General features: G+C 41.9%; 1 protein-coding gene across 1 annotated transcript in view; it reads right to left on the minus strand.

Moving 5' to 3' along the window:
* The window catches only part of gnl2 (guanine nucleotide binding protein-like 2 (nucleolar)), a 30,894-nt gene extending 4,484 nt beyond the window's left edge, over nucleotides 1-26,410 (minus strand). The window contains 11 exon segments of the mRNA NM_001140379.1: nucleotides 1,130-1,288; nucleotides 2,049-2,153; nucleotides 5,930-6,058; nucleotides 6,800-6,913; nucleotides 12,220-12,378; nucleotides 16,009-16,075; nucleotides 16,372-16,556; nucleotides 24,938-25,077; nucleotides 25,368-25,462; nucleotides 25,717-25,807; nucleotides 26,262-26,410. Coding sequence (NP_001133851.1) covers nucleotides 1,130-1,288; nucleotides 2,049-2,153; nucleotides 5,930-6,058; nucleotides 6,800-6,913; nucleotides 12,220-12,378; nucleotides 16,009-16,075; nucleotides 16,372-16,556; nucleotides 24,938-25,077; nucleotides 25,368-25,462; nucleotides 25,717-25,807; nucleotides 26,262-26,325 — 1,308 coding nt within the window. The 5' untranslated portion in view covers nucleotides 26,326-26,410.
* Between the last annotated feature and the right edge of the window lie 216 nt (nucleotides 26,411-26,626).

The raw sequence follows: 26,626 nt of genomic DNA on the forward strand, positions 1-26,626 counted from the left end.
AATCTTGGTGTTATCTGGCAAATGCCAAACGTCCTGCACGGTGTTGGGCTGTAAGCACAACCCCCACCTGTGGACGTGGGGCCCTCATACCACCCTCATGGAGTCTGTTTCTGACCGTTTGAGCAGACACATGCACATTTGTGGCCTGCTGGAGGTCATTTTGCAGGGCTCTGGCAGTGCTTCTCCTGCTCCTCCTTGCACAAAGGCGGAGGTAGCGGTCCTGCTGCTGGGTTGTTGCCCTCCTACGGCCTCCTCCACGTCTCCTGATGTACTGACCTGCCTCCTGGTAGCGCCTCCATGCTCTGGACACTACGCTGACAGACACAGCAAACCTTCTTGCCACAGCTCGCATTGATGTGCCATCCTGGATGAGCTGCACTACCTGAGCCACTTGTGTGGGTTGTAGACTCCGTCTCATGCTACCACTAGAATGAAAGCACCGCCAGCATTCAAAAGTGACCAAAACATCAGCCAGGAAGCATAGGAACTGAGAAGTGGTCTGTGGTCACCACCTGCAGAACCACTCCTTTATTGGGGGTGTCTTGCTAATTGCCTATAATTTCCACCTGTTGTCTATTCCATTTGCACAACAGCATGCGAAATGTATTGTCAATCAGTGTTGCTTCCTAAGTGGACAGTTTGATTTCACAGAAGTGTGATTGACTTGGAGTTACATTGTGTTGTTTAAGTGTTCCCTTTATTTTTTTGAGCAGTGTATATTGTGACATTCAAATTCCATTGACCACAAAGAGTTATAAAGCTAATTCAGACAGATGAAAGATGGTCAGAAATGAAGACAAGCAGCCCAGACAATGTAGCCTGGTGGTCTTAGATCTGTGCTGTCTTGCCAATCCCTATGGTCATTAGCATGCCAAACAACAACCATAGGAGTTGGCTATGAAGCACAAACAGATCTGGATCGACCAACAGCCTACAGTCAATGACCCTGAAACGGTGACTTCAGCCCCCATTCATACACTCCAGGGTGATGTTAATTAAGTACCAAACACGAGACAACTGACTGGAACAGGGAGGGACTATCTGGGCTTGTCCAATAAGAAACACTTTTTGTTTTCCATTAAAATGTTTTGCTATGGTGCGCGCTAAATAATATGACCCAGGCCCTGACCTTGAGGAGTTTGCCCATGCGCATCGCCAGTTTCTCCAGGAAGTCCTCTGGGGAGCTCCAGGTGGGGATGCGGTACGTCTTCTGGATGTACTCTGGTTTGGCCCGCTCTAGCACCGCCGGGATATGCTCCTCCGGGTTACGGATCTTCTCCACTTGCACCTGGGAAACAGCAGTGAAGCGTACAATGATACAATTGTTAGGTTAGAAATGGTACAGGTTTAGACATGGAAGTATACAAAATTATCAGTGAAAAAGTTCACACAAATATTATACCCCCAAAACATGCTAACCTCTCACCATTACAATAACAGGGGAGGTTAGCATTTTTGGGAGGGGAGGGTGGTATGCTATTTGTTCATCTAACTTTCTCACCCATCATTAGTCACTATTCATTAAGGACTATCTGTAATCGTGGTAGCATCCACATTAATATGCATGTGTTCAGAAACATTCTATTCACCATGAAAGTAACACTCATTTCTATTGGGCACAAAATAATCTGAAACGCAACTAAAACAAACAACAAATGCATCCAACAAGTTTGGCGTCACCAGCTTGATGAAATCCTTTAATGCTAGGAATATGGGACCAAATACTAAACGTTTGACTACTTTAATACACAAGTCAAGTTGTCTCAATATTTTTGTTCCTCTAAAATGGGGAGGACCAGGCACAAAAAGTACATTTCCAAACAGTTTACCCAACATGGATGAAAATACCCTCAAATGAAAGCCGACCATCTGCACTTTAACCATTTCAAATCCAATGTGCTGGAGTACAGAGCCAAAACAAACTATTTTCCACCGTCCCAATACATTGAGCTCACTGTATAGCCCTGCCTGCTCAAATAAAATATAAATGTTTACTACAAAACAAAAACAACCATATAGATTATTGATGGAGAAAAATAGTAACATACCACTCCTTTCAACACGATGTCGCTCTCGCTGTCTTCAGAGGGGTAAACGACACCCGGGCAGTCGATGAGGAAGATGCGTCGCATCAGGGTGATGTACTGCCACACCTGAAAGAAGAGACCGGGCCCAAGATCAGCTAAGTCACAGGGTCTAATGATTTTATACTCAGAGCCTATTCACAACATTTCACCGGTTTGAGACAATCACATTTGATAATGTAGCAGAAATGAAGACCCTACTGCATCCAACATAAACAAAACAGATCTTAAAAGAGGACAGACCATTCAGAGCACACCTCAGAACTGTCCACATGTACTTTGTCAGCCAAAAAGGTGAGTAGGACTAGCGAACAGCAAAAGCACTAGGCTTATGTCAATCGACTATCCCCCATAGTACAAAAGTTTAACTATTGTATTCGGTGCGACCAGTCAGGATCTAATTTAGGTTGTTTATCTACTTGCCCAGAGTCAGACGAACTCACAAATACCATTTTTATATGGCAGCGTGCAGTTTGAAGTTAGCTTAGCGCAATTGCTGGAAATCTCCCGGTACAGTAGCCAGCTCCTCTCAAAAGCAGGGAAATAGACCTAACTACACCAAAACTGGGTGGTTGGTCATTTATAGTCTTACAAATCTATACATAGTAATCAATATCTTATACATTTGTTAATTCCAATGACAATCATGAAATTAGATTTTATCCACTTCCTCATTCTCTGACCAGTTGTTGCATAGAGATCGCAATGTTGTATTGGCCTCAATGGCGCTGCCTGTGTGCTTACAGACGCCATAATGGGACAGAAAACATTACTAGCTCTATAGATCTCTATGCAACAACGGGGACATAAAGAGGAAGTGGATAGACTCTCGTTTCTTATGATTATCAGTGAAATGAACAATATTTTTTAAATCCATGCTAGTTAAGGATACTATTGTTATCACGTTTCACATTGAATTTAGTAACTACAAAAAGGTAAGACGGTTGAATTTTAATTCTGGTGCCACCCTGCACATAAGCTTGTTAGCTAGCTAGCTCTGGTCTAGCTCTCAAACTCTAGGTGGCATTATGTGTAATGTAATGGAATAGTCATGATTAAGGCCTAGCTCTGGTCCAACGTTAGTTAAGCCAAATCTCTGAAATTCAAAAGACATTCAAAGTTCCTTCATAGAAGCCACTCTTCTGTAGGTATAATTCTGTAGGCCTAATTCAGATAATGCATGTCATAAGAACAAGATTCCCAATTTCAGTCGCATCGCGCACCCTACACTACACTTGTCTGTCCAATGCATGTACATAGCTTGCCTGCTCCATAGCAAGCAGTTCTATCCATTGGTGAAGTAATTTAATGTTGAGGTAAATGAAAAAAAAAAAAGTAGCGATTTCAGAGGTTTGAAAAGGAACAGAATGAGAAGAAAAAAATGGACGAAACGATTGGAAAATAATGTCAGTTCCAACCCTTTGTAAGAAGGTCTATTCCCCTGCTTTTGAGAGGAGCTGGCTACTGTACTGAGAATCACATTGCTTTTCTCTTCTGCCTGAAAACCAATACTCATATCCCCATTTGGACGACGGAAGGAAATATTTGACAAGCTTTTTTTTTAACACAGAAACACAAAAACGCATTGCACATCCATTCAAACAACCAGGGCGAGCGAGAGCGAGGAGGGCCAGCCCAATGCTGAACAACCTTGTTTGGTCACAGACAAAGGCAGACAGACAGACGCTAGCAGCCTCTGGCAAGAGCCACCTTGCATTGGGCGATAAACTCTTGCTGGTTACACGCCGATCTGATAGATCCCAAAGGGGAGAAGAAAAAAAACTGATCTCTTTTGCACGCTCACAGCTCTGGCAACAGACGGCCAACTCCGATAGTATCACCCTCAGTGGGGTTTCCAGACCTCCAGATCCACCGTTTTGTTCCAAACAGGATAAACAGGTCCAGAGAGAGGAAATGAAGGATGAGGGTTATTGTTTTCCTTGCTTTTTGGCCACGTCTCTGCCAGGTATCAGACGTACACTACCGTTCAAAAGTTTGGGGTCACTTAGAAATGTCCTTGTTTTTGAAAGAAAAGCAATTTTTTTGTCCATTAAAGTAACATCAACTTGATCAGAAATACAGTGAAGACATTAATGTTGTAAATGACTATTGTAGCTGGAAATGGTAGATTTTTTATGGAATATCTACATAGGCGTACAGAGGCCCATTATCAGCAACCATCACTCCTGTGTTCCAATGGCACGTTGTGTTAGCTAATCCAAGTTTATAATTTTAAAAGGCTAATTGATCATTAAAAAACCCTTTTGCAATTATGTTAGCACAGCTGAAAACTGTCGTTCTGATTAAAGAAGCAATAAAACTGGCCTTCTTTAGACTAGTTGAGTATCTGGAGCATCAGCATTTGTGGGTTCGATTACAGGCTCAAAATGGGCAGAAACAAAGATCTTTCTTCTGAAACTCATCAGTCTATTCTTGTTCTGAGAAATGAAGGCTATTCCATGCGAGAAATTGCCAAGACACTGAAGATCTCATACAACACTGTGTACTACTCCCTTCACAGAACAGATCAAACTGGCTCTAACCAGAATAGAAAGAGGAGTGGGAGGCCCCGGTGCACAACTGAGCAAGAGGACAAGTACATTAGAGTGTCTAGTTTGAGAAACCGACACCTCATAAGTCCTCAAATGGCAGCTTCATTAAATAGTACCTGCAAAACACCAGTCTCAACATCAACAGTGAAGAGGCGACTCCGGGATGCTGGCCTTCTAGGCAGAGTAGCAAAAAAAATTCTCAGACTGGCCAATAAAAAAAAAAGATTAAGATGGGCAAAATAACACAGACACTGGACAGAAGAAGATTGGAAAAAAGTGTTATGGACAGAAATCTAAGTTCGAGGTTTTCGGATCACAATGAAGAACATTCGTGAGACGCAGAAAAAATGAAAATATGCTGGAGGAGTGCTTGACGCCATCTGTCAAGCATGGTGGAGGCAATGTGATGCTCTGGGGTGCTTTGGTGGTGGTAAAGTGGGAGATTTGAACAGGGTAAAAGGGACCTTGAAGAAGGAAGGCTATCAATCCATTTTGCAACGCCATGCCATACCCTGTTGACGGCGCTTAATTGGAGCCAATTTCCTTCTACAACAGCTCCAAACTATGCAAGAACTATTTAGGGAAGAAGCAGTCAGCTGGTATTCTGTCTATAATGGAGTGGCCAGCACAGTCACCGGATCGCAACCCTATTGAGCTGTTGTGGGAGCAGCTTGACTGTAAGGTACGTAAGAAATGCCCATCAAGCCAATCCAACTTGTGGGAGGTGCTTCAGGAAGCACGGGGTGAAATATCTTCAGATTACCTCAACAAACTGACAACTAGAATGCCAAAGGTCTGCAAGGCTGTAATTGCTGAAAATGTAGGATTCTTTGACGAAAGCAAAGTTTGAAGAACACAATTATTATTTCAATTAATAATCATTATTTATAACCTTGTCAACGTCTTGACTATATTTCCTATTCATTTTGCAACTAATTTCATATATGTTTTCATGGAAAACAAAGACATTTCTAAGTGACCCCAAACTTTTGAACGATAGTGTATATAGTCGAGGCGAAGGGTTTAAATACATATACTTCAGCACATCGTTGGGAAGTTACTTAGGCTATGAGTAGCACATTGATACACAAATAGTGCTGCATGCAACATTCCATTTTGTGTTTTCTCTTAGCAATCAAGGGAATAGCGTGAGATTGTCCCCCCTGCATTGGCCTTTATTGAGATTACATGGACGTATGTAAATTGCTCATCATGACACCTCAGGTATCAATATGGGATTATGTTCAAGTGTTTTTATTTTGAAGGTATTTTTTTAGGGGAATGATACCATACCTTAGTCTCACCGGCGAGGGGTGCCACGTTGCAGACCTTCTTGGAGCGTAGCGTGTTGATGACAGAGCTCTTTCCCACGTTGGGGTAGCCGATGAATCCAACGCTGATCTGCTTCTTGTCTGTGTGGAGCTGAAGAGGCAAAACAAGTTAAAATAGCAGTTTCCTTGAACAATAGTCTAAACTTAACCTGTCTTCAATTCCGGACAGCCACAACTCTAGACAGCACTTTGACGGAGGCCAATACTAATAAAACATGTGACCATGTAATTTAAAAAAGCTTGTTTTCACCGGAGAAAAATAGCTACAGGATGCAGATAAGTCTACACCGTGGATGAAAAATCTGTCAAAACCAAGAGGTAGGTATAAATATTAGTCTCTCCACTTTGTCCCGAAAGGTCAATTCTAACAGCCATTTATTTGAACCGTTTCTTTGCCTCGTTATCTCTCTGACATGTCTGTGAGCCGAGGCCAACAACTTAAACCCCTGGAGTGAGGCAAATGCCTAAAGAACCTCAGTTCACATACACAGATCATGGAAACCTTAGTATGTTTATGACTCAACACGGTCATCTTAAACCCAAGAGAGAAAGTGTCAGCGATATACCTTTCAACTTGATTTATGTTAACTAAGCCTCCTCTGAGCATCCAAGGCCCTGTTTTATGGCCTGTGCATACCAAAAATAGCTTGGCAGCAGATGGGAGGACCTTGTGTGGAGCCATACGCTCATAAGGGTGGTTAGAGTAGGGTGCCATGACAAGAGTTGGCCATTTGTACCAACATCTGCCCCTTAGGGACCTACTTTTGACCAAATGGGGAGTTTAGTTCGGTCCGTTTGGAGTGGGTGACTCATGTGAGAAGGCGGTACCTACCTTGCCAAACTGCCTGAGGAGTTGGATGAGGGAGCCCTTGCCGAACGAGTTGGTGAGGCTGGCATGGAAGGCCAGGGTGGGGTACTCTGCGGAGAGCACGGCTACCCAGCGTTTCTGATTTGAATACAAAACAGACAGACCTAAGTCAGACAGACATGGACATACATTTACTCTATGTGAAATTGTAGTTAGTTTGCACTGCACGTGTGTCCGTATGAAAGGAAAGTGTGTAGATTGTAGCCTACAAACCAGGCGAATGTCAAACCCATCAAATATCCTGAAAGTACTCACAATTCAGTTGGCCATTGAAAAATGTATGTCTAGAAATGTATCATTAGGGTAAGGCAGCATCTTCTCTGATGCTGATGGAGTAAATAATATACTTCTGAGTGGGAATGAGGGGTGGTTACACAAGATTAGCACTGAAGAATGAACCCATTTAATGACACAGGCACAATGTGTCATTTCAATTTAAGTCTGATATTCATTCATAATGTGTGCTTTACAGTGCACCTCTAGTGTATTCTAATGGCACTACAGCAAAATCCTGCAGCACATTATGAAAACGGTTGGCGCTGACACCATCCTTCCTGTTTTGGTGACCCCTGAATCCACACACACACACACGTTATTTGAGGCCACAGGCTATCATTTGTCAAGGTAGATCAAGCATGATCCGGGATTGAAAAAAAAGTTGACGATAACTACTTACATAAAACTCCTGAGAACATCAACTCCCTCCAGAAAACAATTGACATAGAAGGCATTGCCAGTCTTGATCCTATATTAGTCTTTTGATCACACATTCACAGTTTTAGGGATTTCCACACTAGTGAGCCAAACCAAACTGGACTGAGCTGGTTTGTTTTCCACCCACCATAGTTCCAGGAACCGTGTTGTAAAAGACAATGTGAAAAGAAACTCAGCTCAGTTTGGGCCGGCAAAATAGTGTGAATGGGGTACATCTGTAGGCTTGGCCAGAGGTGTGGACTCAAGTCACATGACTTGGACTCGAGACAGACTCAAACCACAAATTTGATGACTTGACAGAAAATAAAACTTGAAACTTGACTTCGACCCTTAAGACTTGGGACTCGACTTAGACTTGAGACTGATTACTTTTTATTTATGACTTTTTAATTATCTGGGCAGGTTTTGTAACGTTTTGTCACTACTCTCCATGCAGCCAGAGACCGCGTTGCACTTGCAAAAAACTGATTGGCTAGTGAAACGCACTCGGCCCTCTGATTGGACCAGCAAACGGTCAATCAACACAGGTCGGGTGAGCTACAGTTGCGCAGTGTTTTAATTTGGGGGAGGGGGGGGGTCATGAGTGTGAAATTAAAATGGGGAAAATACATGAATTCATACATATTTCAATAGGAATTTTTGTATTTATACCTTTGCTTATTCGATCTGGTCACTAACCTAGGCCTACGGAACTGCACCATATTATTGTAAACATTTTGAAAATGCATAACGTGAGCGCGCGTGCACGTGGGAGCATGAAGCAACAATTACTAGCATAGCTGGTCTTTCGGCATGTCAAAATTGCTTGGAATTGATAATTGAGTTATGAAGCGTGCATTAGGAATGTGTTGCTAAATTAATTATTACATAATCAAAATAATGAAAAGGGCTGTCTGGTAGCCTCACTAGATAGACAAACGATTTTGTGACCATAGGACTATTAAAAAAGGTTCTATCTGCACAAAGCATAGTTCTGAGATATTGAGCATCAATTTTCACATCCCAGATATCAGAACTGTTTTGTAGTGAATCATGTTGTCAAACCCATTAAGGTCCTCACCATAAAAGGTATCAAAATCCTGCAACATTTGTTAATTCATTTCTTTTTTTAGGGGGGGTGCAATTGCAGATAGAACCTTATGGCTCTGAAATGTCAATCTGGGTTCAGCCATAAGTTTGACACTTCTATGTTCAGTTTTTAAGAAGCCTTCAGCTATTTGAATACATAAATTATAGAATAACACTGTTTTACCAAAATAGAAAACAAATACATTTCTTAATGTATTATGATCAGACAAATTACTGTTATCACTGAACAACGATGTGAAATATAATTAAAAGATTTGACACAGTTTTTTGCTTACGTGCCATTATTGCTGGTTAGACTAGCCTAAATCATACTTAGAGGGAGATGGCAAAGACATGTGTTCTGATTGGTCTGCATTTGTTCAGGCTTGTGATTGGATTGCAGATAAAATTTACTTTTTCAAAAATCCTACTAAACAAACATGAAAAAAAAACATCTAAAAGATTATTATTATTATTTATTTTTTAAATAAAAAATATGAGTCAGATATAACCTTATGTCCCAAGGTCTCGATTTGTAGTTAAACAAGTCATTGCATGTAAAAAAAAATGTTTTTAAACTTGACTTGCTCAGAATGCATGACTTGGATTTGAGACTCGGCCCTTGTGACTTGAGATTTGCTTGCGACTCGAATAATAGTGACTTGGTCTCACCTCTGGGCTCGGCCCTAATTGATGTGCTCTCCGTCACCTGGAGCTGGAGGATAACTGATGCATGATCTGTGTTTTTATTTTTTTTACCTTTATTTAACTAGGCCAGTCAGTTAAGAACAAATTCTTATTTACAATGATAGCCAAACCCGGACGACGCTGGGCCACTTGCCTTATTGGACTCCCAATCACGGCCAGTTGTGATAAAGTCTGGAATCGAACCAGGGTCTGTAGTGATGCTTCTAGCACTCAGATGCATGGCCTTGGACCGCTGCGCCACTCGGGAGCCCCCAAAAAATGGTGTCAGAAGTGGGAAGTGAGTCAGAAGTGGTAACTCATATCTGTACAGGGTGAACACTGAATTACTCTCTACAAAAGGGGTTATTGTCTTCCGGAATTCTGTCTTACTTACAATGGTCTCATACCCCACACGAGCATTTAAATGCTGTGACATCCTGTGGAGATTGGGCCTTGGTGATCAGGTTACTATAAACCTGGTATCGTTTGATTGGTCAATGGAAGTTGTTTTTAGGTTGAACAGGTTGCACCTCAGAGGGTATCAATGGAATCGAGGTCTGTTTGCTCTCTGATCCTGTATCCAGTCCATGGAGCAAGGTTGTATGATCAATTCTCATTTCCTAGGCTTATTTGTTCATGCTTTGTCTTGAAAGCTAAGGTTAAGATCTATATGCTTGGAATAATGCCTTGTAATGCTTGCAACTTAAGCTTCATGCCTCATTTTACAAAGTCATTAAATACACTTCTATTTAGAACTCCATTATCAGACATTTCTTGATCGCCTATTACTTTAACTCAAATGTAGTCTCATGCATATTGCCATTTATCTTTTGGAGACAGAAACATATTTTAATAGGCTAATTGCTTAGTCTTATGAGACGTACGGGAGGTGTATACACACACAGAACACAAATATCACCGAAACATGCAACAATTTCAAAGATTTTACTGAGTTACAGTTCCTACAAGGAAATCAGTCATTTTAAATACATTCATTAGGCCCTAATCTATGGATTTCACATGACTGGGAATACAGATATGCATCTGCTGGTCACAGATACCTTCAAAAAATGTAGGGGGAGTGGATCAGAAAAACAGTCAGTATCTGGTGTGGTCACCATGTGCCTCATGCAGCGCGACACATCTCCTTAGCATAGAGTTGATCAGACTGTTGATTGTGGCCTGTAGAATGTTGTTCCACTCCTCTTCAATGGCTGTAAGAAGCTGCTGGATATTGGCGGGAACTGGAACACTCTGTTGTACACGTCGATCCAGAGCATCCCAAACATTCTCAATTGGTGACATGTCTGGTGAGTATGCAGGCCTTGGAAGAACTGGGACATTTTCAGCTTCCAGGAATTGTGTACAGATCCTTGCGACATGGGGCCGTGCATTATCATGCTGAAACATGAGATGGCGGCGGATGAATTCCACGACAACGGACCTCAGGATCTTGTCATGGTATCTCCGCGCATTCAAATTACCATCAATAAAATGCAATTGTGAAGGCCTCCCGAGTGGCGCAGTGGTCTAAGGCGCTGTGCCACAAGAGATTCTGGGTTCGAGTCCAGGCTCTGTCGCAGCCAGACGCGGCCGGGAGGCCCATGGGGCGGCGCACAATTGGCCCAGCATCGTCCGGTTTACGGAGGGTTTGGCCTGCAGAGATATCCTTGTCTCATCTCACACTAGCGACTGCTGTGGCGGGCCGGGCGCAGTGCACGCTGACACGGTCGCCAAGTGTACGGTGTTTCCTCCGACACATTGGTGCGGCTGGCTTCCAGGTTGGATGGGCATTGTGTCAAGAAGCAGTGCGGCTTGGTTGGGTTGTGTTTCGGAGGACGCACGGCTCTCGACCTTCGCCTCTCCCGAGTCCGTATGGGAGTTGCAGCAATGAGACAAGTCTAACTACTACCAATTGGATACCAAGAAATTGGGGAGAAAAAAAGATTGGTGAAAAATACAAAAAATGCAATCGTGTTCGTTGTCCGTAGCTTATGCCTTGCCCATACCACAACCCCACCACGGGGCACTCTGTTCACAACGTTGACATCAGCAAACCACTCGCTCAAACACGCTGTCTGCCATCTGCCTGGTACAGTTGAAACCGGGATTAATCCCTGAAGAGCACACTTTTCCATCGTGCCAGTGGCCATCAATGGTTAGCATTTGCCCATTGAAGTCGGTTACGACACCGAAAAGCAGTCAGATCAAGACCCTGGTGAGGACGACGAGCACGCAGAGGAGCTTTCCTGAGACGGTTTCTGATAGTTTGTGCAGAAATTCTTTGGTTGTGCAAACCCAGTTTCATCAGCTGTCCGGGTGTCTCAGACGATCGCGCAGTTGAAAAAGCCAGATGTGGAGGTCCTCGGCTGGCGTGGTTACACATGGTATGTGGTTGTGAGGCCAGTTGGACTTACTGCTAAATTCGCAAATGATTTGAGGTGGCTTATGGTAGAGAAATTGACATTCAATGCTCTGGCAACAGCTCTGGTGGACATTCCTGCATTCAGCATGCCAATTCATATCTCCCTCAAAACTTGAGACAACTGTAGCATTGTGTTGTGTAACAAAACTGCACATTTAAGATGGGCCTTTAACAGTGTGCTTTGTATTGTCCCCAGCACAAGGTGCACCTGTGTAATGATCATGCCGTTTAATCAGCTTCTAGATATGCCACACCTGTCAGGAGGATGGATTATCTTGGCAAAAAATAAATGCTAACAGGGATGTAAACACATTTGTGCACAAAATCTGAGCGTATAGAACATTTCTGGGCTCTTATTTCAGCTCATGAAACATGGGACCAACACTTTACATATTGCATTGATATTTTTGTTCAGTGTAATACTCATACCATAATTATTACCCCACTACACGTGTATTTGTCTCAGGATAAAGTAAAAGGGGTCTCTTACCGTGACCCAGGTGGGGATGAGGTCGCACTTGTTGAGCACGAAGATCAGGTGCTTCCAAGGCTTCTCCTTCCTCATGTAGGTCTCGATGCTCTGCGAGCGCGTACCCATGGGGTCGCGGGCATCCAGCACCTGTATGATGACGTCTGACGAGTCTATCACCTGTGGGTTAAGGAGTGAGATTGAGAGAGGAAGCAAAGTCATGGTTTGAGAGTTCTTAGTTGATCTAAAATCACTATACTTCAGGGATGCAAACTGATGAGGGCCCAAAAATGTGCCTATTTTCAGAACGAGGTTGTTACAATACCAACATTTTACAAACACTTCTACTCAATACAACACAATTTCAACTTCATACTTCATACGGTATAATAGAAAAGGTTAAGGCAAAAAACAGCTGATTTGCTCATATTTAAAGGCCTCAATGTTATAAGGAATATAAATGCATAATGATCCTCTTTCCCGCTCACTCATTCACACATCCCTCTCACACACTCCTCCCAAAAGTTGGGCACCAAACAAAATTTAACTTCTTATGGCTTGAGGGCGCCATTTTCACATCCGGATGAAAAGTGTGCCCAAAGTATACTGCCTGCTACTCAGGCCCAGAAGCTAGGATATGCATATAATTGGTAGATTTGGATAGAAAACACTAAGGTTTCTAAATCTAAACTGTTTGAATGATGTCTGTGAGTATAACAGAACTTATTTGGCAGGCGAAAGCCCGAGGACAAACCATGCAGGAGTTCTCTTTTTTTTAGGTCACTCTTTTCAATGGGTTTTCATTGAGAATCCATAATTCTAAGGCAGTTGCTTGCAGTTCATATAGCTTCCACTGGATGTCAACAGTCTTTAGAAATTGGTTGATGTTTTTCCTTTGTGTAATGAAGAAGTAGCCCTGTTCAGAATGAGGCTCGAGGGAAGTGTACTGTTTGATAGAGGCGCGTGACCTGAAAAGCACTTTGTTTTCCTCCGGTATTGAACGCAGTTTATCCCGTCTTAAATTTTATCGATTATTTCCGTTAAAAAAATACCTAAAGTTGTATTAGGAAAGTTGTTTGAAATGTTTGGACAAAGATTACAGGTAACTTGAGATATTTTGTAGTCATGTTGCGCGAGTTGGAACCAGTGGCTTTCTGGATCAAACGCGCCAATTAAAATGGACATTTTGGATATATAACGACGGAATTAATCGAACAAAAGGACCATTTGTGATGTTTATGGGACATATTGGAGTGCCAACAGAAGAAGCCCGTCAAAGGTAAGGCATGAATTATATCGTTATTTCTGAGTTTTGTGTCGTGCCTGGCGGGATGAAATATGATTGTCTGTGTTGTTTGATGGGGTGCTGTCCTCACATGATAGCATTGTTTGCTTTCACCGTAAAGCCTTTTTGAAATCTGACACCGTGGCTAGATTAACAAGAAGTTCAGCTTTAATTTGGTGTATTGCACTTGTGAATGTATGAATGTTAAATATTTGTTATAATTTTTTTGGAATTTGGCGCTCTGCCATTTCACCGGATGTTGTCAAATCGATCCCGTTAACGGGATTTCAGCCATAAGAAGTTAAGGAACACCAGAAAAATACATTTATTCAGATTTAGCTTAGAATTACACTGATTAGGCATATGCAGCTTACCTTTGAAGCATCTCTTTGAGTGGGCCATCTATCCCTATTCCGTTATCCCTGTGCCAGCCAAATGTTTGCATAACCATGAAACCATGAAACCATGTTGTTAGCTAACATGACTAAACAAGGTTGCTTGTTATCAAACCAAAAACTTGAGGCCCAGGAGTAGTTTAAAAACAGCCCACGACATGGTTTATAAAATTATATAACATTAGCGCCAATTTGCAGTAGAAAGTGGTTTGGGTTTGAAACTTTATTTTCAGTGATGTAAAGGTACAAGCATGACTGTCACTGTGCTCCATTTGTCCTCTATGGCAGTGACTCGGAGGCTGCATGACAATAAAGCTTAGTCAGACTGGCATGCTTACAGGTGAAATGAAAAGACGCGTAAATCCACATCGCTCGCGTGTTCAACCCCATCACTGCCTGCACACCCCAGCTCGCCATCAAGGCTAAATAACATTTTTTTAAAACTGATAGAGATGAACAGAAAGAACGGAGGGAGAAAAGCAGCTGAGTAGACTAATGGCTAGGTAGGGGATGCAGATAGCTGCTCACAGCTGTCACACGTCAGGGATGTCATTAACCTGTTATGGCTAGGGGGCAGTATTTTCACAGCCGGATAAAAAAACGTACCCGATTTAATCTGATTATTACTCCTGCCCAGAAACTAGAATATGCATATAATTATTAGCTTTGGATAGAAAACACTCCAAAGTTTCTAAAACTGTTTGAATGGTGTCTGTGAGTATAACAGAACTCATTTGGCAGGCCAAAACCTGAGAAGATTCCTTACAGGAAGTGCCCTGTCTGACCATTTCTTGCCCTTCTTGATTATCTCTATCCATTACAGGGGATCTCTGCTGTTACGTGACACTTCCTACGGCTCCCATGGGCTCTCAGAAGGCGGCAAAAAGCTGAATCGTGGCTTTGCAGGCTCTGGCTGAAAAAAAGTAGCGCGTTTGGATAGTGGCTGGTCACAGTACTGTGAGACTCAGGCTCGTGCACGAGGGGATCCCATGCTTTTATTATTTTCTCTCTCTTTGTACGTATACACGCTTTCCCGGTCGGAATATTATCGCTTTTTTACGAGAAAAATGGCATAAAAATTGATTTTAAACAGCGGTTGACATGCTTCGAAGTACGGTAATGGAATATTTAGAAATCTTTTGTCACGAAATGCGTCGTGCTCGTGACCCTTATTTACACTTCAGATAGTGTCTTGAACGCACGAACAAAACGCCGCTATTTGGATATAAGAATGGATTATTTTGAACCAAACCAACATTTGTTATTGAAGTAGCAGTCCTAGGAGTGCATTCTGACGAAGAACACCAAAGGTAATCAAACGTTTCTAATAGTAAATCGGAGATTGGTCAGGGCTAAACTTGGTGGGTGTCTAAATAGCTAGCCGTGATGGCTGGGCTATCTACTCAGAATATTGCAAAATGTGCTTTCACCGAAAAGCTATTTTAAAATCGGACACCTCAATTGCACAAAGGAGTTCTGTATATATAATTCTTAAAATAATTGTTATGTTTTTTGTGAACATTTATCGTGAGTAATTTAGTAAATTCACAGGAGGTTTGCGGGTTCTGAACGTCACATGCTAATGTAAAAAGCTGGTTTTTGATATAAATATGAACTTGACTGAACAAAACATGCATGTATTGTATAACATAATGTCCTAGGTGTGTCATCTGATGAAGATCAAAGATTAGTGCTGCATTTAGCTGTGGTTTTGTTTTTTCTGACATTATATGCAGCTTGAAAAATGGGTGTCTGATTATTTCTGGCTGGGTACTCTGCTGACATAATCTAATGTTTTGCTTTCGCTGTAAAGCCTTTTTGAAATCGGACAGTGTGGTTAGATAAAGGAGAGTCTTGTCTTTAAAATGCTGTAAAATAGTCATATGTTTGAAAAATGGAAGTTCTTGTATTTTTGAGGAATTTGTAATTCGCGCCACGCCTATCATTGGATATTGGAGCAGGTGTTCCGCTAGCGGAACGTCTAGATGTAAGAGGTTAACTTCGATATGAGAAACATACAGCGGCAAGTTCGCGTCCCTGATACCTGCACCGTACGCAGTCTCTATTAGGAAAGATCAAGGTGAACTACAATAAACATTCCTATATCAATCCGATAGAAAGATGCTGTACCTTGTAGAGTTCTCCCCAAATCCTCTTCGACTGGCCCTTCTTGAAGATCTCCTCACGAGCTTCCTCTCTGTGTGTAGATAACATACAGTTCAACAGGTGCCACACCCTAACAATAACCATAGACTGGAACCGCTCATGTGGTCCGACATACAGTCAAAACCTAGGCTATATTATCAAAACAAAGAAAATGATGGAGTATCCATCATGGAATTGGGGTAGTAGTAAATAGAAAATGGTTAGTAGTTATTGGTAGACATCGAATACATGAAAAAGCAAAGTACTGTTTGAAGGCATTGTCACTGTCAGTCAGTGACATCAGTGACAGTAGCCAGTGACAGAATTAACAGGAGCTACTGCACTTACCTGACCCCGTCGTCCTCTGTGACCAGGTCGCGATCCTTCTCAGCGCTGTAGGTCTGTGCCGAGACCTCGGCCTGTTCTGCCAGGTCCTTCATGTCTCCCACCATCAGGTTGGGTCGTTTACGCTGCGCCTTGGGCCCGAACGTGGTCTCAAAGCCCTCGGTGTCCAGGATGTGTACCTTAGAGTTCTGCAGAAGATGGTGGCCAAGGGGAGGGGATGGGGAGAGAATTTAGACAACATTGCTTGACAGACTGCATTGGTTAGAAGACAGGAGGAGATAACAGGAGGAGAAAAAAGGGACTTTTGCAACCTATTTAAGAGGCCATTCTATCACAGCTGCTTCCAAAGGAGAGAAGCAGCAGGAGGGAGACATTCGGAAGACAGACAAGGGGAAGACTTTACGATAGATGTGAAAGACGGATGTGGAAATGTGGGACGATGGATGCAATTACGTCTGTGCTGTACTCTCTTATTATGGTTTTCAATGGGTGTCTGAGCTCTAACCACAAGTGTCCTCAAAACGTAATGTCTGCAAGTTGTTCAGCTGCCTTACAGACAAACCACAACCGGGGGGGCTGGAGGAGAGCAGCTCTGTGCTCACACAACAGATTTATGGCCGCCTGCATTGTATAGTGTGGCTTTGTAATGGTGCATGCAATGCAAAATAAATGCTTCCACTAAAGCAACAGCTTATTTCTCTCACTGCGAAGAAACAAGCAGAATAAAAACCCAACGGCTTGGAGGTGGTTAGAGCTGGAACAAAACTCTTGGCTGGAACAGTAGTGGAGAGAAAGAACAGTGATGTAGAATTCCATGTGTGTTCCGTGTGAGGTATATGTTAAGTTATAATTAGTTGGTGCAAACCGCAAAGCTTTATGCGATGGAGCTGATGTCCATGTTCCAGGGGTTCCACCAATAAACAACGGTGGAGAACAAACACAACACACAGAACCCCAAGTATGCAGTGAAACTGTCAATAAACTGCATTGCCTGAGCCAGATCTGATTAGGAGTTAAATTACCCTCCAACACAGCCGTAAAAGGAAGCCTTAGTCCTATTCCAACACGGAGAGAGAGAGAAAACAAACAGTTTATGGATCTTGTCAAAAGCAATGATGTTTAAGATTTCAGCTTCACTTTGACCATCCGCCAGGATGTTTTGGAGGTTGTTCTTTGTAAAACTATGCATCTATCACCTCCCGTTTCATTCTTCCACCCCTTCTGGTCTTTTTTTGCAGTATTCTAACGCTAACCCTGGCTTTTAAAATTAAAATCTAACAGTAAGTTACAATCTTTTTCTTTATGCTTGAAGGGGGGGGAGCAAAAACTCCAAATACATGTTACCGACTGAACACCGAAACTATGGTGAAAACATCACCATAAAATAGAATGAGAGGCCTGACAAAGACCTTGGTGAGAACACTGCCAACAAACAGTGAAGATCAGGAACAGATCAAAAGATAGAGAACCAAAATTGACATCCAATTAAAAATAATTTATGCAACATATCTGGACTTGCTCACATTGATTTGGCATGGGGCTCAATTCCCTAAATGGCTTAAGACATAAAATGGCAAGAGAAGGAAGGAGGAGGAGTGGGGAAAGGAGGGAGAGTAAAAAAGAAAGAAGGAAAAGGCCATTCATCTCCAACAGCTTTGAGCGTCTTGAAAGGTCTTACACGCATATGGAGCTATTTAGAGGGAAAAGAACACTGAAACTCAGTCAACAACAATGTTCAGAGAGAACATGAAGAACTGAACAGAAGTGTTGCTTGGAGACTTTTGGGGTGTTTTTTTTTTTAGCTGGGCGAAATGGACAATAAGTCAAATTGTGATAAATTTGACCATGTTGCTCGATAACAAATACAAGGACATTCACTGCACATTAGTGGCAGGGCTCTGGACAATTATCCAGTGCCAAGTAAGACAGAGATTATAGCCTTTGATTAAAAAAGCTATTATTTCATCTAACTGTCAAAATAGAATCCAGAATTATCAGATATATTTTTTGCTCTTCAGAGAATTTGACATCTTTGTGCATATTGGCCTATAAGTTCTAATACTCACATCTTAAGGAAGAGGGAACTCAAAACATTTAGCTAGATTGATAACTATAAATATGATAGTGTTTCTATATAGCCATGTAGGATAATTGATTAATCCATCAGTAAAATGTGGGTTAATGTCCTACAATATATATATTTTTTAATACATACAGTTGAAGTCGGAAGTTTACATACACTTAGGTTGAAGTCATTAAAACTCATTTTTCAACCACTCCACACATTTCTTGTTAACAAACTAGTTTTGGCAAGTCGGTTAAGACATCTACTTTGCGCATGAAAAGTAATTTTCTAACAATTGTTTACAGACAGATTATTTCACTGTATCACAATTCCAGTGGGTCAGACGCTTGTCTCAAAGATTAAGCCATGCAAGTCTAAGTACACACGGCCGGTACAGTGAAACTGCGAATGGCTCATTAAACACATTTGTTTAAGTTGACCGTGCCTTTAAACAGCTTGGAAAATTCCAGAAAATGATGTCATGGCTTTAGAAGCTTCTGATAGGCTAATTGACATAATTTGAGTCAATTGGAGGTGTACCTGTGGATGTACACTGCTCAAAAAAATAAAGGGAACACTTAAACAACACATCCTAGATCCGAATGAAATAAATAATCTTATTAAATACTTTTTTCTTTACATAGTTGAATGTGCTGACAACAAAATCACACAAAAATAATCAATGGAAATCCAATTTATCAACCCATGGAGGTCTGGATTTGGAGTCACACTCAAAATTAAAGTGGAAAACCACACTACAGGCTGATCCAACTTTGATGTAATGTCCTTAAAACAAGTCAAAATGAGGCTCAGTAGTGTGTGTGGCCTCCACGTGCCTGTATGACCTCCCTACAACGCCTGGGCATGCTCCTGATGAGGTGGCGGATGGTCTCCTGAGGGATCTCCTCCCAGACCTGGACTAAAGCATCCGCCAACTCCTGGACAGTCTGTGGTGCAAGTCTGTGGCGTTGGTGGATGGAGCGAGACATGATGTCCCAGATGTGCTCAATTGGATTCAGGTCTGGGGAACGGGCGGGCCAGTCCATAGGATCAATGCCTTCCTCTTGCAGGAACTGCTGACACACTCCAGCCACACGAGGTCTAGCATTGTCTTGCATTAGGAGGAACCCAGGGCCAACCGCACCAGCATATGGTCTCACAAGGGGTCTGAGGATCTCATCTCGGTACCTAATGGCAGTCAGGCTACCTCTGGCGAGCACATGGAGGGCTGTGCGGCCCCCCAAAGAAATGCCACCCCACACCATGACTGACCCACCGCCAAACCAGTCATGCTGGAGGATGTTGCAGGCAGCAGAACGTTCTCCACGGCGTCTCCAGACTCTGTCACGTCTGTCACGTGCTCAGTGTGAACCTGCTTTCATCTGTGAAGAGCACAGGGCGCCAGTGGCGAATTTGCCAATCTTGGTGTTCTCTGGCAAATGCGAAACGTCCTGCACGGTGTTGGGCTGTAAGCACAACCCACACCTGTGGACGTGGGGCCCTCTGACCGTTTGAGCAAACACATGCACATTTGTGGCCTGCTGGAGGTCATTTTGCAGGGCTCTGGCAGTGCTTATCCTGCTCCTCCTTGCACAAAGGCGGAGGTAGCGGTCCTGCTGCTGGGTTGTTGCCCTCCTACGGCCTCCTCCACATCTCCTGATGTACTGGCCTGTCTCCTGGTAGCGCCTCCATTCTCTGGACACTATGCTGACAGACACAGCAAACCTTCTTGCCACAGCTCGCATTCATGTGCCATCCTGGATGAGCTGCACTACCTGAGCCACTTGTGTGGGTTGTAGACTCCGTCTCATGCTACCACTACAGTGAAAGCCCCGCCAGCATTCAAAAGTGACCAAAACATCAGCCAGGAAGCATAGGAACTGAGAAGTGGTCTGTGGTCCCCACCTGCAGAACCACTCCTTCATTGGGGGTGTCTTGCTAATTGCCTATAATTTCCACCTGTTGTCTATTCCATTTGCACAATAGCATGTGAAATGAATTGTCAATCAGTGTTGCTTCCTAAGTGGACAGTTTGATTTCACAGAAGTGTGATTGACTTGGAGTTACATTGTGTTGTTTAAGTGTTCCCTTTATTTTTTGGAGCAGTGTATTTCAAGGCCTATCTACAAACTCAGCGCCTCTTTGCTTGACATCATGGGAAAAATCAAAAGAAATCAGCCTCAGAAAAAATAAATAAATTGTAGACCTCCACAAGTCTGGTTCATCCTTGGGAGCAATTTCCAAATGCCTGAAGGTACATTTAACTTATTTATTTATTTATTTTTGTACATTTTAGTCATTTAGCAGACGCTCTTATTCAGAGCGACTTACAGTAGTGAATGCATACATTTCATACATTTTTTTTTTTCTGTGCTGGCCCCCCGTGGGAATCGAACCCACAACCCTGATGTTGCAAACACCATGCTCTACCAACTGAGCTACATGGGACCATGCAGCCGTCACACTGGGAATGTGAAAAAGCTGAAATAAATAATTCTCTGTACTATAATTCTGACATTTCACATTCTTAAAATAAAGTGGTGATCCTAACTGACTTAAGACTGGGAATTTTTACAGGGATTAAATGTCAGGATTTTTTTTTTTTAAACTGAGTTTAAATGTATTTGGCTAAGGTGTATGTAAACTTCCGACTTCAACTGTACCATACATAACATTTCCAGCTCTAGGCGAAGGCTACTTGATGTAACTAAAAAGAGTAGAAGCTTTGAAAACTACATTTTCCTGTAGTAGCGTTTTGAGCTTCTCAAAATGCCTCTCTCCCTCCACCATGCGCACAGTTAGGAGAGGGAGTGAGAGTGGCTCGCACACACAGCAGCCGGCCACAAAACAGGAACAGGCAGATACTTTCATAGCAGGAATCCTCATAATGCATAGGCTATTACAGTTGACAAAATAATGGTTTTAGAACAAACTACAGGAACGTTGTGTAGCAAAACCACCGGTGGCAGGGGTGCAAAGTTGGCCAACTGCATCAAACTCTTTCTTGCAAAACAACACGATACAGGCAGGTTGGTTCAAGGTTGAAGCGAAGCAAAACAAGCGGGAATAGGCCAATAGGTCACAAATATAGCCTGGTTAAACCCGAATGAACGCTCAGTCTGGTGTAACCAGGCTCTAAGAAATCGGCTACCTGAGGTAATGATTTTACAATAAGTTAACTACTGACTTTCAGCAAAAATAAAGAGAAGGGCACTCAACTTGTACTGCACTGACTCAGATGACTGATGGTTAAAATAAGTGGATAATAAAATGATAGGTGGAGCTGTATTGTTAGATTTCAGTGAAGCCTTTAATTTTATTGATCATAAATTGAAAAAATAAATAAATAGAAAAACCTCACTTGCTATGGCTTTACATCACAACATGGCAACAGTTTGGGGAAGGCCCTTCCCTGCTTCAGCATGACAATGCCCCGGTGCACGAAGCCAGGTCCATACAGAAATGGTTTGTTGAGATCGATATGGAAGAACTTGACTGGCCTGCACAGAGCCCTGACCTCAACCCCATCAAATACAGTTGGAATGAATTGGAACGCCGACTGTGAGCCAGGCCTAATCGGCCAACATTAGCGCCTGATCTCACTAATGCTCGAAGCAAGTCCCCGCAGAAATGTTCCAACATCTAAGAGGAAAGCCTCCCCAGAAGCGTGGAGGATGTCATAGCAGCAAAGCGGGGACCAACTCCATATTAATTCCCATGATTTTGGGATGAGCTGTTCACTTACACTACATGACCAAAAGTATATTCAGTGTCCCTCAGGGCAGTTGTCTTGGGCCGTTAATCACCTATTATTTTTTACAAACGATTTTCCACAAAGCTATAATGACTATGTATGCGGATGAGTCCACACGCTACATTTCAGCAACCAAAGCCAGAAAGCTCACTGAAATTCTAAAAAAGGAGTTAGTCAGCATCAGAATGGGTGATTCATAATAAACTGGTCTTAAATACATTAAAACTAAAAGCATTGTATTTGGTTCCAAACATTTTCTAAGACCGAAACCTCAACTGGATTTGTACATAAAGGTGTGACCATTGAGCAAGTCGAGGACACTTGTTCGAAGCATTGTTCACATCAGACAATGCTTCTTGTGAATAGCAAACTAAAAATGTTTGAGTATTTTTTATGGGGCGGGGCAGGGCAGCTCTAACCAAAATCTCCCATCTCGTCTCATTGATTCGACTCTAGGTTAGTTGACTCGTGACTCCAATTGGCTTTTGGAGAAGTAATTAGCCTTGGGGTTCACACTTTTTCCCAAACTACACTGTGAATGTTTAAATGGTGTATTCAATATAGACAAGAAAAATACAATAATTTGTGTGTTATTAGTTTAAGCACACAGAGTTTGGATATTGTTGTGACTTAGATGAAGATCTGATCAAATTATGTCAAATTTATGCAGAAAATCCAGATAATTCCAAAGGGTTCACATACTTTTTCTTACCACTGTTCACAGAACATTTGCATTGTAACTTTTTCTTGCCACTGTTCACAGAACATTTGCATTGTAACGTTATTCTACTAGCAACTACATTTGAATGATTTGAATGACAATGACGAACATACAGTACCAGTCAAAGTTGACACACCTACTCATTCCAGGGTTTTTCCCTTTACTTTTACTACTTTCTACATTGTAAAATAATAGTGAAGACCTCAACACGGGTGATTGTGGAGGCCAGGTCATCTGGCGTATGTGATACTGTATGCGTCAAGAAATAAATAATAACCCTTGAATGAGTAGGGGTGTCCAAACTTTTGACTGGTACTGTATATTCAGCATGCCATTCATATGAGCATTATAATATGAATACAACCCAAAAGTAATGTGAAATGCACTCATAACTTAAGAACGAAGTCAATATATTTAGACTATTTTGCGTTTGTCTGGGCTTGCTAGCATCAGCCAGCAAGCAGCCCTGGGTGAGACATTACACCCTGGGAGTTAAAATGCACTCTGGGAATTGTAGTATGCTATGTAAATTCCATTGTATTCCTATGGTGTGTACTGCGTAGACCAGGGGTATTCAACTCTTACCATACGAGGTTCGGAGCCTGCTGGTTTGCTGTTCTACCTGAAAATGTATTATACCCACCTGGTCTGCCGGGTCTAAATCGGTGCCTGATTAGAGGGGAACAATGAAAACAAGCAGTGGAACTGGCTTCGAGGTCCAGGGTTGAGTTTGAGGGGTGTAGACTATTGCGGTATAGAAGCTTCAGAAATTACCTTCAAAGAGTTTTTTTTACATTGTTTTGGAACTTTTAAATGATTTAGCTGTAATGAAAAATGGATTATAGGTCTAATGAATGTCATTTGACCCAATATTATGGCCAACGATGATTACCGTAATTTCCGGACTATTAAGCGCACCTGAATATAAGCCACACCCACTGAATTTAAAAAAAAATATTATTTTGAACATAAATAAGCCGCACATGTCTATAAGCCGCAGGTGCCTACCGGTACATTGAAACAAATGAACCTTACACAGGCTTTAACGAAACACAGCTTGTAACAAAAAATTAAAGATTAGCAGTAAGCTTTAGTTGTCTTTTTGCACTGAGTCAATTCCTCACGCTGCTGTTTCCAACGTCTTATCATCGACTCATTAAGACCAAGCTCCCGTGCAGCAGCTCTATTTCCTTTTTCAACAGCCAGATCAATCGCCTTTAGCTTGAAAGCTGCATCATATGCATTTCTCCGTGTCTTTGCCATGATGAGGGTGACAAAATGACTACCGTAATCAGAATGATGGGAAGTTTGAGAGCGCTCGATTTAATCTAAACAGTAAACAAAAAAGTTGTTTCACCTTAACCCATTCGGGAATTTCATTGGTCTAATGAAAGCTTCATGCCGCCAAAAAACTGAGCACGTCACAGAATGTGTTTTTTAATTTTTTAATTTTGAAAGCGGGAAAAATCCATATATTAGCCGCGTCATTGTTTAAGCCGCAGGGTTCAAAGCGTGGGAAAAAAGTTGCAGCTTATAGTCCAGAATTTACGGTATATTAACCCTGATACTGTATATGTCAAATTACATTTTAAAAGAGATATTCTTCTGTTATTTAATGCTTAAGAGTATAAACATTTGATAACATATTGAATTTGGCCTTTACTACTATAGTCCATAGTAACAAATTGAATAGCACATTCACAAAATGGCAAAAATGACAGTAAAATAAATAAAGAACATTTTGAAGTTTGTCATATCTAGGATATATATGTCTCACATACATCACATTTAATATGGTGTTTTATTTTTTGAAAGAAATTGAATATATTATTTTAGATGTTGTACTAAATGAAGGTTGAATAAAAAAAACTAATTATCAACATATGTTAAAAAAAATTAAGGCCAGTGGTTACGCTGTGACGGTATTGTTTCCGTATCATGATACTAAACCTGCAATCGAGGTCAAAATGCTGGTATCGTGACCACACTATAGTGTGCCCAAATTAATGCGACCCTGTTTGGTACTCACGTGTGCCTTGACTCTGTCGTGCAGGAGTGACATGGGCAGCCTGCTCTGTTTCATCACCACGCGGTATGGGTCCTTCTTCACCGCACCCATCTCATCCTGGAACTTCTGTAGGGACGACTGCTTGATGACCCGAGTGTTTGCTGAGACAGAGGAGACCAGAGGGGAAGAATTATCCAGTGTGTGTGTGTTGAGGCTGCCATCTTATCTCTCCGTACACAGATATTAAAAAAAGGCATAAAACAGATGTATTCTTAAATCAAGGGTTTGCCAGTCATTATTGACAAGAACTTCACCATTCTGTATACAGTTTGAACTTGCTCAGAGCCGATCAATTGTTAGAGAAATTGCCATTATACCTGTCCAATCAATAATAAAAACAGACAAGAGAAGTTGTGGCAGTGTGGCAATTGCTGTTAACAGCACAACTCACCAAACCATTTGATGTTGGGCTCCACTCTGGCCTGTGTCCCATCAGCCACAGTGGACTGGTACGACAAACGCTTGATCACCTGGCCTCTGTTGTTGCTAATGGCAGAGGAAATAGTCAGTGGTCACGAAAGCAGGTGCATGGAAATGATGTTACAGTCAAATATATTACAAAACAATCATTTTAAACAAGAAAGAATGAAGATGAGCTAACTGTGGAATACCAGGAACTGTGGGCTCTATCTGGGTAATGTGTCAACCCCTGACCTGAGCGTTACACTAGCATTAAAATAAATAGTTAATATGTAAGTCACAGGGGAAGTGTCACATTTTTCCCCCCACCCATCATTTACCATCTCTGCTTTTGTCTGTACATATTCAGACGCCTGACAGTTGCGCGGTCCCTCATGCTGTTGCCTGAACCTGCAGGAGTCTTGGGTCGGTCTGTAAAAGGTAGTCATAAGGTATAGTTATGGTGATATAGCAATTTCATGTCACACAGTGTTGGAGATTATAGGTGGTGGTATTTTGGGTTAATTCATTGTCAGTGTCAGAACAATATTGGAAATCCATATAACGTGTAGTTCTCAATGTTGTTATGGAAGTTATGTTGTGTTTTTGGCATAACGTTAGACATAATGTGTAACGATAACTAAATTAGCTAGTTACTGTAGCGAACTAATTATGTCAGTGCCAAACATATTGTATATTTTTCCATTTGTAGCTAATACGAATGTCACATATGGACCAAATGTTTCTGTATAGATAGTTAGGTATGGTTAGATTTGTCTGTTTCTTTTCAGAGAGAAAGTCTATCGGCTTAGCCAACTAACGTTAGCTAGCTAACATTAGCTGTAAACAAACAGTAACGTTACATCGCGCATGGACTGTAACTTACCAGGATTACTGCTGGCCGCCGAGGTGTTTATCGTGCTTTTCCCCTTGAACCGTGGCTTCACCATCTTGGCAGGTTATCTGACACACACGTAGACGATGACCAATAAACGAAAACACTCAAAATGTAAAGTTATATCTTCAACTTATTCTTTGTACCCGAACCACGTGTTTTAACTCAGAGTCCCGCACGTTCCGGAAAGACGTCATCAGAGAGCGACAGTACGTGTATTTATTTTTTTGTGGATATATATTTTATTTGTATATTTTTTAAATTGTATTTATTGCAGACAAACCAGTATACATACAAGAAGTATACAAACAGACAATGATAACATATACTAGGGGGTACAACAAATTACAGATTAT

Source organism: Salmo salar, chromosome 05 (assembly GCF_965601325.2).
Source record: "Salmo salar chromosome 05, fSalSal1, whole genome shotgun sequence".
NCBI lineage: Eukaryota > Metazoa > Chordata > Actinopteri > Salmoniformes > Salmonidae > Salmo > Salmo salar.